General features: G+C 38.2%; 1 protein-coding gene across 10 annotated transcripts in view; it reads left to right on the plus strand.

The window, feature by feature from the left end:
* The window catches only part of LOC101733947 (protocadherin gamma-B5), a 249,548-nt gene that overhangs the window by 43,316 nt on the left and 190,957 nt on the right, over nt 1–15,275 (plus strand). Inside the window, exon 1 of one of the 10 annotated variants that reach the window (XM_031898765.1) lies at nt 1,733–4,371. The exons of 8 other annotated variants lie outside the window; for them this stretch is intronic. In XM_031898765.1, the coding sequence (XP_031754625.1) occupies nt 1,939–4,371 (2,433 nt within the window). In that variant the 5' untranslated portion in view covers nt 1,733–1,938. Of the gene's footprint in view, nt 1–1,732; nt 4,372–9,276; nt 11,860–15,275 lie in introns of those variants that run through there. One more of the 10 variants, XM_031898761.1, reaches the window with a different exon arrangement.

Consider the following 15,275-nt stretch of genomic DNA (forward strand, 5'->3'; position numbering starts at 1 on the left):
ATGTTGTGCCCCAGACCTTCCACTCACACTCATTACTCCCCACTCACGCCCTGCCTCTTACACCCCCAAACTGCTCACACCCCCTGTCACCCACCCACTGCTGCACCCCTGACTATTCCCACTGCTGCTTCCTCTGCTCCAGTGTGATCACTTCCACTAGGGAATCCCACCCAGTTCCTTGCCGTGATGAGGCCAGCGGGCTGCATGCCACATCCCAATATTTGTTGTACCAGAATAAAAATAAAAATATTAATGTACATGCACTGTGTATTTACTCAGCTTTTATGTGATTCCTTATATTACAAGAGCGTTCATTTGGTTCAGTTCAGTTTGTGACTTGACCAGTAACAATTGTATTGTTCTAATTACTTTATAGGTTTTTGTGTTTTTAGTGTGTTTTTATATGATATTATAACCATTATTGCACGCTTTGCGAAAAATATGCAATGGCACTTTATTACTTTATTAACAAGCAAGGACTTCAGTGTCCCAGTCTATGTATCTTGGCCATGTGTTGAATTTTTGGGGGGGGACATTCTGGCTACTTTTGATACTTTGTTGTCATGAAATTACCAGAAAGCCAGAAAGGTTTATGACTGATGTATAAAAATGGTTTCTTCTTTGATGAGCCCTACAGTATTACTAAGAGTGTACAATAAATGAGGCAAAGGATATCACATTCGATCAGCAACACATATCTTAAAAGCAGCGACAATGTCCAAAGAGATTCAAGGCAAGTTTATGTTGCCTTTCTGCTAAAAAACAACACAGCTTGGTTCCATCTATAATTCCATAAGTGATAACGGCAGAATTGTATTCGTAATTATAGTGTATCTCAGTACTTACCATAACCAACATTAGCAGTTAGCCTTTGTTTGACTTGAATCTGATTTATCCAACTCTCATATCATGGTTTAAGTCCATTCTTTATCCATTATGCAGTAAATGTTAAGGGCTACTATACCCCGTGTCCATGTGTCTGTTGCACCTTTAATAGGGAAGGAAACCCTCTACTTTCTGCTGCCAACAGGATGCCAAAGTCCCCATAATGTGCCAACATTTACATGGCACAATGCACCATTCATCGTGAGAAAATGCACCCTGCACTGGAGATACAGAGCTTTACAGAAAGGGATGTGTGCAAAAAAAGCTGGGGAAAGGTTTATTGTAGGTAAAACCAATTATTGTTTTTAACTTTGCACCTCTTTATTAAACAAGCCTTTGTCATTATATGTTATTGTGCCAATATAGTATCTTTTAGGTTATCCTTGATGTGATCTCCTTCTAGATCTCTTTCTCTTGTTTGTATTCTTTGCAGTCATGTCACCTCCTTTTAAAGTTGTTTTTATTATCTGAAGCATGTGTTTAAGGTGTTGATTTTTCTTAAAAAGTAAAAAATTTAATTTCTATTCTTTTTTCTATACATAGGGTGAATACTTAATTCATCTAAAATATTATTACAATGAATGTACAAAGAATCTTTAAAGCAAATGTAAATAAAGCTGAATTTATGTATTGTACATATTACATATGCAATTTAATTATTTATCCATTAGTTTCCTAAAAAAAAACATTTTCCTGGATTAGAGACATTTGGTTAAAAAACTAGCCTTAAAAAAAACTTTGCATTTTGTTAGAGGTGCAGTTCCCCTTTACTGCCTCAGAGCGCCACTGTTTACCACAAGTTGAAGATTTTGGAACCAAACCTGTGATATTACTGTAACTCAGCTACCAATACAGTGCAGATTTGCAGAGAGAAAGGCAGGCATTTTCTGCTTCTCATAAGTAGAAGGGACATTTAGATTTTTAAATGGAATTAAAAACTGGATTACAAACTCTGGACATTTAAAAGTGATTTTTTTTTTCTGGAAGATCAGCCACTGATCACTGATTCATAAGCTTTGTGCATCTAAAAGGAATTCTTTCTAGAAGAAGGAAATGGCTGAGATGAAGAAGAAGCAATTGCAGACATACATGGGAATCAGCTGGCAAGTAACACTTTCATTCTTATTCTCATGGCTTTGTCATTCAGTCTCTGGGCAGCTTCATTTTTCTATTGCTGAAGAACTGAGAAGAGACTCTGTTATAGCAAATATTGGAAAAGATCTTGAATTAGATACTAAGGACCTCACACCTCGGAGACTAAGAATTGTTTCACGTGTTTCAGAGAAATATTTTTCTCTTGATTTAAAAAGTGGAATGTTATATGTTAAAGACAGGATAGACAGAGAGACACTATGTGGGGCAGAACCTACCTGTTCCCTAACCTTTGATGCAATGGTTGAAAATCCCTTAAATGTTGTCACTGTTGAAATTGAAATTCAGGATATAAATGATAATGCTCCAATGTTTTATCAAGATGTAATTAATGTACAGATTATTGAATTAACTCCACCAGGGACACATTTGGCTTTACAGAATGCAGAAGATGCAGACATTGGTACTAATACCATACAAACATACAGACTCAGTGACAATCAGTATTTTACACTAAGGGAAAAGCTCAGCACTGATGGAAGTAAAATTCCAGAACTTGTGTTAGAGAAACCTCTAGATCGTGAGACACAAACCATTCATGAATTAATCTTAACAGCATCTGATGGGGGAAACCCAGTGAGAAGTGGGACAGCATTGATTCGGATTGCTGTTACTGATGCCAATGATAATTTGCCTGTATTTACACAAGAGGTGTATAAAGTGAGCATAAGTGAAAATATCCCAATTAACTCTACAGTGCTTACAGTAAATGCCACTGATAGAGATGAAGGTACAAATGCACAAATCATGTATTCCTTCAGCAAAACATCTGGCAACAATCTTCATACGAGCATGTTTAGTATTAATTATACCAGTGGAGAAATTAAGACAAAACAAAATTTTAATTTTGAAGCAAAAAAATTCTATGAAATATCAGTTCAAGCCAAAGATGGAGGAGGCTTTGTGGCCCACTCCAAAATATTAATAGAAGTTCTAGATGAAAATGACAATGCACCTGATATATCCATTATTTCATTTTCATCCATAATTCCTGAGGATTCACCCTCCGGCACTTTGATTGCTCTGATTGAAGTTCATGACCAAGACTCAGGAGAAAATGGAGAAATTGACTGTCAGCTTTTGGGCACAGGACCCTTTCAGTTACTTTTATCTTCTACTAAATACTACAGAATAATTACTACTGGTTCCTTGGACAGAGAGAAAGTTCCATGGTATAATATCACAATTCAGGCTACTGACAGAGGATCTCCTCATCTTTCAAACAGTAAATTGATTAAGCTGGATATATCAGATGTAAATGACAATGCACCAGTGTTTACAAAGTCTTCATATGTTGCTTATATAGCAGAGAATAATTTAGCTGGAGCTTCTATATATAGGATACAAGCTTCAGATATTGATGCTGGAGATAATGCTAAAATTATTTATTCCATTTACAACACAGATACAGAGGATTATTCCATGTCCTCTTTTTTTTCCATAAACATAGAGACTGGAGTTCTCTACGCTCAGCGATCCTTTGATTATGAGCAGCACAAGGAGTTTCAAATAAAAGTCTATGCAAAAGACTATGGATCCCCCTCTTTGACCTGCAATGCAAGTTTAACCATACGAATAACAGATCAAAATGATAACGTACCAAAAATTTTGTACCCATCTTCAGAAAGTGTTTACTCTTCCTTTGAGATGGTTCCTGTGGCCTCAGAGCAAGGAGCTTTGATAACTAAAGTTGTTGCGGTGGATGCAGACTCTGGACATAATGCCTGGCTGTCGTATCATGTTGTACAAGGGTCAGAACCATCTCTCTTCAGCATCAGTCAGAACACTGGCGAAATCAGAACATCACGTGTATTTCAAGACAAAGATATTTTGAAGCATAAGCTGGTGGTTGTGGTGAAGGACAATGGAGCCCCATCTCTCTCAGCAACTGTTACATTAAGCCTTATTGTAGCAGATCACTTCCAGCAGGTGGTCCCCAAACTCAATAATCAGCTTAGTGATGCAGATTCTCCATCAAATTTACAAATATACTTGGTAGTTGCACTTGCTTTGATATCTTTGCTATTCATTTTAACTGTTATGTTGGTGGTTATATCAAAATGCAAGGAGTCAAGCCCTCCATCAGCCTTCGGACCTCTAAGTACCAATCTGTATTCTCATGTCGATCCCAGGATACTTTCCAACTATAATAATGGAACTCTGTCACTCCCTCATTCTTACAATGTTTGTGTTGCTATGGATGCGTATGAAAGTGACTTTATGTTCATAAAACCAACGGAGAATGTCCCCACAGACAATCTCATTGATGCTGATGATTCAGGGCTTGAAAATGATGTTTCCAAAGATACTTTGTCACCAAACAATCCTATGCAGGTCAGTTATTTCAATATATTCCAATACTATAAGAAAGGAATGAAAGCCATTTTTGTCACTACTAGCATGCATTTTCTTTGTCAAACTCTAGCAAAATCTTGTAAGATGGCAAGTCAATTATATCATTTTACTTCAGTTCACTAACGTGCATTACTACAACAGTATTACAGTAATACAGAAGGTAAACTGACAGTTTTTATATACACTGGGTGTTTATACGTGTTCAAATAGTTTGCATTTTGTATTTTTGAGATTTTGGAAGAAACGAGAAATGCTAGTAAAGAATATATAAATATATCTTGCTGATAGGTGTTATTATTTTGTCTCTGGAAGGAGAGTTGTCTCCTTTATGATTCTTTAATAAACCTATACAGGGGGGGAGATGAATTATATGACTGTGCCAGACATGGATCTTAGTATTGTAGGTAATTTATATGTTGCACCAGAAGGTGGCAGTAGTCCTTTAAGTAAGATGTTAGTTGTTTAACCTATAGATGTATAATTGGCAAAACTGTTAGGTGTAATACTGAACCCCGGCCACTAGGGGCAATGTGGGCAAAAGGGTATAAAAAGGCAACCACGCCCAGATTTAGGGTTTTTATGGAAGGAAACAGTCATAGACCAGAGAAGAAGCAGACTTGTGTATAAGTAAGAGAAAAGTGGAGCAGGCACTAGGTGTCTGAGTTAGGTTAGCCAGTATGGGCTGCCTATTGCCCCAATGAGGAGGATAGAGGAAATAGTTTTCCTGGTGAATCTTTCAGAAGATAGACACCCAAGTGGATAAGAATAGGCTAGTGAGAGGGTTTAATAGGCTTTTGCCAGTGAAAAAAGGCCTGGTCAGAATAACAAAGGGACACTGCAATGAGTGTCGTATTGCTGAGACAGGTTGGGGACAGGGATTCCCTGGAACTGTGTGAGAACCCAGCTTAGCCATCCTTGAGTGAAGTCCTCTGGAAAGTAGTTACCTGTGAAGGTCTGTATGGTATGGTGTACAACTGTGAATGTGTGTTACATGGAAAGATCTGGGTGTCTTGCTGGTTGATTATTGGATGTGGCAATAAAGTCGCTGTGTTGACCAAATGATAATTGACCAGAGTCTGTTTGCCATTTCATGTGAAAATGTGTCTAAACTGCTGGTTGTCCCTCTTCTACAAACATGGGTTATGTCTGATATTTGTAATCCCATTTCACCAATATATAACAATTAATTTCTGTACCTAGAAAATTTGTGTTTTTACAATATGAGTTGTATCAAACTGAATGTTGTGGCCTACAAAAGGTATGTCCTGGAGTGAGACGTATGGAGTAGAGAAAGGTTTATTACTGAAAATGTTAAGAATCTGAACCAAAATCCTCTGCCGCTTTGGATTTATCTGAAAGGGACTTTACATTTTAAATATGAAATCAGGATTTTTCTGTAGCTTGTCTTCAGGTCTGAACTTCAAAATAGGCCCTGGCATTTCAAGTACACAGAGGCCCAAACAGCCCCCACCAGCCCTATAAATAGCCACTATCTATGGCATCTGGCATTTGCCAGAATTGACAAATTGCCAGTTCAGGCCTGACTGCCTTATTTGTATTTACATTTTTAAACAATTTCAAAATGAGGCCTGATAAAATAAAACTATTACATGACCTGTAGAAATGCAAGAATATTATAATTTGTTTGCTATCGTAACGATTTTCATTTAAAAAGCAAAAAATAAGATAATGCAAAGTAAGATATGCAAATGTATATCAATAATGTATTTGATACCTCTGATGGGGGAGGGGGGAGTATTTGTTAATCTGTGTTAAATATGCTACAAGATTACTGAAATAATCACGACTTATAAAAGTTGAGAAGGGCTTATTAACCTGAATAGTCTTTTTACCTACACATACATGTGCATACTACTCTGTTACTCCAAGATCAATGAGCTGATTTTAAAAAACTTGGTTTGGAGAAATTTTTTATGAAGGTGCATTTTAGCCCCTTAACTTCTTATCAATGCTACTGTTCTTGTCAAAGAATCCTATATATGTTAGTTTTGTTATATACAGAATACTTCAATTCCCAGAATTCCTCTGTAGTATGTTATGATGCCATTTTTTGTGTGTGTGATACTAGTAATGACTGGTATCTTGCATGACAGCCGCATCGTTGGGACTTGCTCCACCCCTTGCCAATCTAACACCGTCCCTTCTATCCCTCCAATCCCAGAAGGAATACACGGACACCAGATTTTGGATGAAAATAGGCCGCAGAACATTTTATTAACAATTGAAGTTTCATTTAAAACATACGATAAACAAATAGCATAATATAAACATATCAAACATAATATGAAGATATAATAAACATATCATGAACATATGATAACTTAAACGTTTGTATAACAAACAACCGCAACAAAACAATAACTGCACAACGCCACTAGCGCTGCCAGCTGCCATCCTAGCCCGGGACCACCTACTCCTCAACAAACTCACTTCCTGACACACCTCCTTACCCCTGAGGTGCCAGGCGTGCCAACCTCCAATAACCATGCCACCACTGGTTCCCGGACTCAACTACCCCGCCAGCCAACTATAGAACCAACTCGCCTGCTTTTTTAGGGGAGGGAGGGTGGGCGTTCTCCTGTACTGCCTAAAATGGAACTGAGAGCGGGAACGCACAAACCCCTTTTTTATAACCTGTACCCACAGCCATTCAAATCCACCAATCCCCAACTAGCTGGGAGTGGCTTGCAACCCCCCCGACGCTGTCATGCCCCTGCCTCCCTACGCCCTGCTACGGGTCACCGGTCACTTTCTGATTGTTTCCTGTTCCTGTTTCTGTGTGTGACTCTCTGGTAGGGCATCTCACCACATAAACTTGTGCTCTGTGCTGTTACAGTTCCTTCTTTTCCTTCTCTATTGGTCACCTAAGGGATTCTTAGATTTGGAGCTTAAGTAAACATCTCAACAAATATATATAAAATACTGTAGTACAAATATAGTGGAATTATAATCTGCAAGCATGTATTTGTCTATGACATAGCATAACATCTTTTCTTCTTTAGATGCCTATGCAGTTCAACCTGCCTGGTTGTTTACTTCCGTCTTTTCCCTGGATTAACATGCTGGTTGTAAATGGAAAAATGTTGTATAAATAATAACATGTAGGGGATCAGAGCACTCTTTCCCCTGTTTCTCTGTCTGGGACATCATCCTGACCGGCTACAGACTGGGGAGGAACCTGTTTGGCTGTTGGGAGAGAGAGGAGGTGTGCCTAGTTTTGGAGCCAAAAATCAGGGGCAGGCCCAGCAGTTTATAAAGGGAGCCCCTGTTGTTTTGCTAGCTTTTGTAGGAGAGATCCAGAGTGAGTAGCCAGTAACAATTGTGAGTTCAGACTGCAAAGAGAGAAGTCTGCTGGGCTGCTGGTGATTGCAGAGTCGTCTGTGGAATCTCCATGTGTGTCCCCTGGTGAGGGCAGGTATTGCTTGAGTGCCTGCTATGTGGGAGCAGCCACCTTTCCAAAGGGGAAGGAACTCTGGGGCAGGTAGCGCTACCTTGGGGGGACTCAAGACCTCTTGGGGAAGGGACTGAACTGAATAAAAGTGTTGGGGTCTATCCGGATCCAATGTTGGGACTGGGCACCTACAGAGACTGTGCCAGGAGTGGAGAGACTGCAAAGGTTCCTCAGGGCAGGATAATCAGTTATCCATAAAGTTGTGTTTATAGTATTACAACAGGTATAATATTACAATAGTTATCCTTGCTGCAAAGTGTGTGTAATTATTTCTCCTAGTGGAAATCCCCTTGAGGTGTGTTCCTCAGTGTCCACTAGGTGGAGGCACTGTGCTAAAATTCCAGTTCCCAGTATCTTTCACATATTGCAAAGAGTACTAAAGCAAATATACAGCCCAAAGAAGTGAGTGGACCAAGAAAGGGTTACAAACACAAATTAGGATTTTGAAATGTAATATTATTTTATTACAGAATGGAATTGTGTGTGTTACAATTTTAAAGACTAGTTTTTGTATTTGTATTTTTGGGGATACAATTTTTTTATTACATTTTTTACACTGGTGGTTGGGGGTCACTAAATGCTTATCAATATCCTCAAGATATCCCCCACTGTCTTGATATGAATCTGTTTAAAGCCTTTAGAAACAAAAAGAGCTAAGGGGCACCCTAAATGTTCTCCCTCCTAGCGGCCTGTGTTGTGACTGATAGCAGATGGTGATGTTCAAATAGCAACTGTTCCATCTACATTTCTTTGAATAGTGCACCATATTTATGTGCGGTACTATACATTTTGAATACCTTCAGTGACATTTTTGTGGAGTTATTTAATTCCACCAAAGTACAAGAACCTGTCAGAGTCTCCTCACTGTGCACCCCATGTTTACTTTCAGTCATCTTGTTCCTAAAGAATAAAGAATAGTTTAGCTACATATATTTGTTTCTCATTTCTTCCAATTGTATATTTAAAATGTATTATAAAATCATTATTATTTAAATTCATTATTATTTAAATTCAAACATATATCTATGAATACATATGATATAACTAATTTACAATTTATTAATTTTTTATGCATTTGTACTTTTATGGACACGTTTATTGTTTAGCACAACATACTGGGCATCTATGGTACAAAATTCATTTTACAATTACCACCTGATGCATTTTGCCTCAGGAATGAAAAACAACATCACACACTTGTCTTTTCAACAATTTTCTTTCATGAAATACATAAATATTCAAGGTACTGTTACTTGATTACAAAATAAAAGCTGTTAATTTAAGCTTTGCTAAAAAGATTTATCCAGTGCTGCAGTACCAAATTTGCGCCTCAGAGCGCCGCTGTTCACCAATAAGGAGAAGAAAACAGAAGTGGAAAACCAGAGTTATTCATACCACTCACTGACATTGCAGATCTGCAAGAAGAAAGACAGACATTTTCTAGAGTCTCCCATTCAGAGAAGACAATTAAGGAAATAATTTCAAACCATATTCTATACTGCGGCTCAGCCTTTGTGCCTGAAAAGGGGATTCCTTCCTGAAGATTTTATTTACTGAAAATGCCTGAGATGAAAATCCAGAAAGCACAGACATACAAGGGAATCAGATGGCAAGTAATATTTTCATTCTTGTTATCATGGCTTTGTCACTGTGAGTCTGGGCAGCTTCATTATTCTATTGCTGAAGAACTGAGAAAGGGTTCTGTTATAGCAAATCTTGCAAAAGATCTTGGATTAGATATAAGGGAGCTCTCCTCCCGAAGATTTCGGATTGTTTCCCGTGTTTCAGAGAAATATTTTTCTGTAGATCTAGATAATGGCAATGTATATGTTAAAGACAGGATAGACAGAGAGACTCTGTGTAGAACAGCAGCTACCTGTGCTCTAACCTTTGATGCAATGGTAGCAAATCCTCTAAATGTTTTCCCTGTCAAAATTGAAATCCAGGATATAAATGATAATCCTCCAAAGTTTTTTCCTGATATTATTCATTTAGAAATCAGTGAAGCCACTGCAGTAGGAACTCACTTGGCATTACAAAATGCTGAGGATCCTGATATTGGTATTAACACAATACAAACATACAGACTCAGTGACAATCAGTATTTTACTCTGGATCAAAAATCTGGCACTGATGAGAGTAATTTTCCTGAGCTAGTGTTAGAGAATCCTCTTGATCGCGAGATGCAAAGTACTCATGAGTTAACCCTAACAGCCTTTGATGGGGGAACCCCAGTAAGAACTGGTACTGCTTTAATTAAAATCACAGTTACTGATGTCAATGACAATGTGCCTGTATTTACTCAAGCTGTGTATAAAGCAAGCATTAGTGAAAATAGCCCAGTTAACACTACGGTTCTATATGTAAATGCAACTGACAAAGATGAAGGTATAAATGCACAGATTGTATATTCCTTCAGTAAAACATCAGAAAACAGCTTTCATGCAAGCATGTTTAGCATTAATCCCATAAATGGTGAGATTAAAACTAAAGGAGATTTGAATTTTGAGGAGGCAAGACATTATGAGATGTCAGTGCAAGCCAAAGATGGAGGTGGCTATATTGCCCACTCCAAAGTGTTAATAGAAATAACAGATGAAAATGACAATGCACCTGAGATAGCCATTGCCTCATTATCTTCTCCTGTTCTTGAGGACTCAGCTCCTGGCACTGTGATTGCGCTGATTGAGGTTCACGATCAGGACTCGGGAAAAAATGGAGAAGTTGACTGTCAGATAGTGGGCACAGTGCCTTTCCAATTAGATTCATCCACTGGCAGGTTTTATAGAATTGTCACTAAAAGTGCACTGGACAGAGAGAAGACAGCCTTGTATAATATTACTATTGTGGCAACAGATAAAGGGTCTCCCCAACTCTCCAGCAGGAAATTTATCAGACTGGATATATCAGATGTTAATGACAATCCCCCAGTGTTTATGAAATCTAAAGATGTTGCTTATTTGCCTGAGAACAATTTACCTGGATCTTCAATATACAGAATACAAGCATCAGATCTGGATACAGGAGATAATGCAAAAGTCATTTATTCCATTTCTAGCATGGATAATGAGGATTTTCCCATCTCCTCTTATTTTTCAATTAATATTGAGACTGGAGTTCTCTATGCTCAGCGATCTTTTGATTATGAGCAGGTCAAGGAATTTCAAATACAAATAACAGCTAAAGACAATGGAACCCCATCTCTGAATAGCAATACAACATTAATTATCCATGTGATAGACCAGAATGATAATGCACCAATAATTTTATATCCATCAATGGAACACAGTGGCTTAGTTTTGTTTGAAATGGTTCCTTTTTCCTCGGAACAAGGTTCTTTAATAACAAAAGTGGTGGCTGTGGATGCAGACTCTGGACATAATTCATGGCTTTCATATCATTTCATGCAAGTGTCAGAATCACCGCCCTTTACCATTAGCAAGCACAATGGAGAAATCAGGACATCTCGTGTTTTTCAGGAAAAAGATGTGTTGAAGCATAAGGTTGTGGTTGTGGTTAAAGATAATGGAGACCCATCTCTCTCAGCAACAGTAACAATAAGCCTTATTGTGGCAGATCATTTTCAGCAGGTGGTCCCCAAACTCAAAAATCAGTCCACTGGTGAAGACACAGCTTCTAATTTACCAGTATATTTGATAATTGCCCTTGCAGTTATTTCCTTGCTCTTTATTATAACTGTTACCTTGGCCATCATATCAAAATGTAAAGTGGAGAAACCTTCTCCAGACTTTGGACCTCTAAGTACAAATCTATATTCTCAAGTTGATCCCAGGATGATTTCCAGCTTTAATAACGGGACATTGCCTCTTCCCTACTCCTACAATGTCTGTGTAGCTTTGGAGTCAACTGATAATGACTTTACTTTTATGAAGCCAAGCCAGAATGTTCCCATAGAAAATCTTATCGATGCTGATGATTCAGGTCTTGGAAATGAAACTTTTAAAGATACTTTGTCTCCCAGCAGTGCCATACAGGTAAGTCATTCTGATATACTATATTTGTCTTTGTTTTTTGTCTATGCATTGTATGTAATGTAATTAGGGAAATATTATGATGGAGTATAGTTTCTCACAGAAGCTTATACTTCTGCTGCTATTTTGTTTGGCAATACTTGCATAGCTGCTATGAACATAGTATAGATAGATAGTAACCTTTAAAATAGATCCAGTAAGGTAATGTCTGTGTATTTTGTTAATAATTTTCATCATATTACTGTATTATAAACCTGGGAAAAGTCTACTATAGAAGGTTTTTTTTATATGACTTACAAAATGGATTGCTTGTTATAAAACCATACATTGACTGTAACTTAATACAGTTCCCACAAGTGGCCTTTGAGTAATGTTTGTGGTAGTGCTGAATCTGATGCATATTTCTGTAGGATCCATGTGATTATACTAATTGCATAAGCCTGATCGAGGTGGAACTCATTAGGGCTGACAATGTGAAATCTTAAGCAAAGAATCCTGTGTGCAACTATAAGTGATGTTTTCATGAAGAGCACCACGTGCATACTTGTGTGACTTGTGTGAGATGACTGACTTTATCACACCATGCCACTAAATTTAAATAGATCATTATCAGGTCTTTCTCTGTTGAAATCAATTCTTTGGCATGTGGTGCCATGGATTGTAATGGTGTGAACCATGTAATGCCAAAAAAAGCCTGCTCCATTCGTAGATCTAGCTTAGGCACTGTTTGCTGGGCCGAGAATGTGAATGTTACAGTACATCAGCATATTTTGGTTTTAATCCTGTATCATCATTAAATTTAACAAAATGGTGTTATCTACATGTGTCATAACCATAACTTTGAATTTTAGTCTCTTTAGAATGGGCTTCTTCAAACAGCCCTCATTAAGAGAGGAATGTCTATAATTCTTAACCCTGTTGAAACACTTATGGTGTCCTTATGTGTTCCCATTCTGTATGGCAGTAGCTCCTTTCCTCTTCTTCTTCACTTGACCACAGAGTTCACCATGTTGTATAGTACTGTAAGAGACTTGTGAGACTTGTAATATGCAAAGTCCTCCCACCATGGCTCAGCAGCTTGCTATTTACATTAAATCTGCTCCTCCTTTTGGATATCAGCATTTTTATGCTGAAATCCATCAATGCTAATGACTTCCATATTAATTGTAACACTTTACCACTAGATGAAAACCACCAATGGAGAATAGGCTTTATGGCACATGATCCTCTGCTGGCATGCTTTAGCTACTGGAGAATGAGCCAAGCCTAGTGGTGGAGCCTGTAGTTTGCATTTATGGAAAACACCTGTCACCTTGGGATTTCGGCCAGAACACATGCAGTTGGGTAAAAGGCAAACTGTTAATATCAAAACCAAAGGCTCCTCAACAGGATTTGGCTAAGGAAGTCCTAAGATCCATGAGTCTAAATAACATCCTGTACCTGATTGGGTTATTTGATTTACTAATTGTTGTTATTGATATTTTGTGCCAATATTTCATTTAAAAGGATTATACAACCATTCAGAAATTGCCAGCCAGAATGCTGACTGTCCCTTACTTTTGTTTCTATAATATTTTCCTCTATTTGGTGCTTTGATGCTTGTGGTAAAGGGTAAAGGATATACACGAGTAGCTGGTAGGCAATGCTGTTTTGCTTTGATAATTGACCTTACATTAAACACTATAGCTATGTAAATTACCAAGTGAGGGGAGATGTGACTTATGAACAAGCTTTGTAAAGTGTTGCATAACTGTATCGATTCTATATAAATAAAGGATAAAAAATAAACATCAAAACTAATCAATACCCCTTTCACCATGAGTTCAAAAATAAATAAGTATCTAGGATCTTCAACATTTCATAAACTAAATTCAGGACCCGTCCAGCTATGCCACTTGTCATCTGTTATTTAGAACATGCACACGTTAATTGTCTGTTTTGTGGGAGGAATGCAATAGTTAATTCTATGTAACCATGGACCAGTAAGCCTTTGGGGACCTTATGTCCTCTGGCAGTATATGTACTTACTGTAAGTGTTTTGGCCATGCTATAGCTTGCTGGCGTTAGTGTTAGTAAATTCTTTTTTGTCTTAGTTACATTTTTTTACTCCTGTCCGTCAGAAGTAACTTTAAAAAACTTTAAAGCTTTGAAGCACCCTTAGAACCATATGACCCTAAAACTTTCGGTTATCTGTAGTGATGACTTTGCCAGGAATTTGCAAGGCATAGATTCGCAGCCAATTTCCTCATTTAACCATTGGTGAATTGTTTTGAGAAACTTCCACGAAATTGTTGACATGCGTCAAAAAAAGTCATGGTGGCGGCAAAATATTTGCGGTCGTGGCAAAACATATGTGGCCGACAAAAAAAAGACACAGGCAACAAAAAAGTCGTACGACAAACACATTTTGCAGATTTTTCGTCGTTTTGATAATTTTCCTGAAGTTTCATGAATTTTCCCGCAAAGCAAAATGGGACAGATTCGCTCGTCATTAGTTATCTGCCTTTGTTGTCTTACTCTTTGAAATCTGGTGTGTCTGAAATATTTGGCCTGGTGCTCACCTGTTTCCATGAACACCATCTGATCATTACTTTGAAATGTGTCATACACCTTTTGGAATTTCAGGGATTTACCATTTTACTTTTCTGGCTGTGGTGTAGTCATTATTTAATTTGAATTTGCATATTCTAGAAGAATTCTCAAACAGTTTATACATTATTATGAGTGCACTTGAGATCACTGTACAGACTGTGGAGACTTGTTCCCTCCCATTCTCACTGTACCCGTTGCACCTAGCTGACAAAAAACGCAAAGACACCGTTGTGTGGGTGGAGTTCGGCCACAGCTTTATTATAAACCAAAATTAGTCCTTGCCATGTATATTGAACTTTTTCAAACCTCTTAAACCATTTTGTTAACGAATGCCGGCCACTGCGAACGCAGTGGGCATGTAGAAGCCATAAGACAACATCAGAACTTAAATGGCCAAGGACTACCCCCCGCCATTTGCTGTGACAAACCACAAATTTTTATTGCTATGACAATTTTTTTTTTTTTTTTTAAACAAAGTGTGCTTAAACAGGGAGGGTGGGAGGGGGATGCCGCTCGGTGGAATCCGGAAGCAGAGTGGCAGCAGCAGCGCGGGAATGCAGGCACAGAGGAGGGAGGAGGAGCGAGCAAGGGGGGGCTGCCCTTTCCTGACCGCACTAGCTGGTGAGTTAAACCATTACAAGCACGGAGGGAACTGGGCCACAGCTGGCTCCACAGTCCCTCCAGGCTTTCATTATTTATTTCAGCGCTCTCTAGGTATGGGATATGTTATCCGGAAACCATTTATCAGGAAACCTCTGAATTACAGGAAAGCTATCTCCCATAGACTCTATTTTTTCCTTTTCCTGTGTGATAATAAATAAAGTACC

The sequence above is a fragment of the Xenopus tropicalis genome, chromosome 3 (genome assembly GCF_000004195.4).
Source record: "Xenopus tropicalis strain Nigerian chromosome 3, UCB_Xtro_10.0, whole genome shotgun sequence".
NCBI lineage: Eukaryota > Metazoa > Chordata > Amphibia > Anura > Pipidae > Xenopus > Xenopus tropicalis.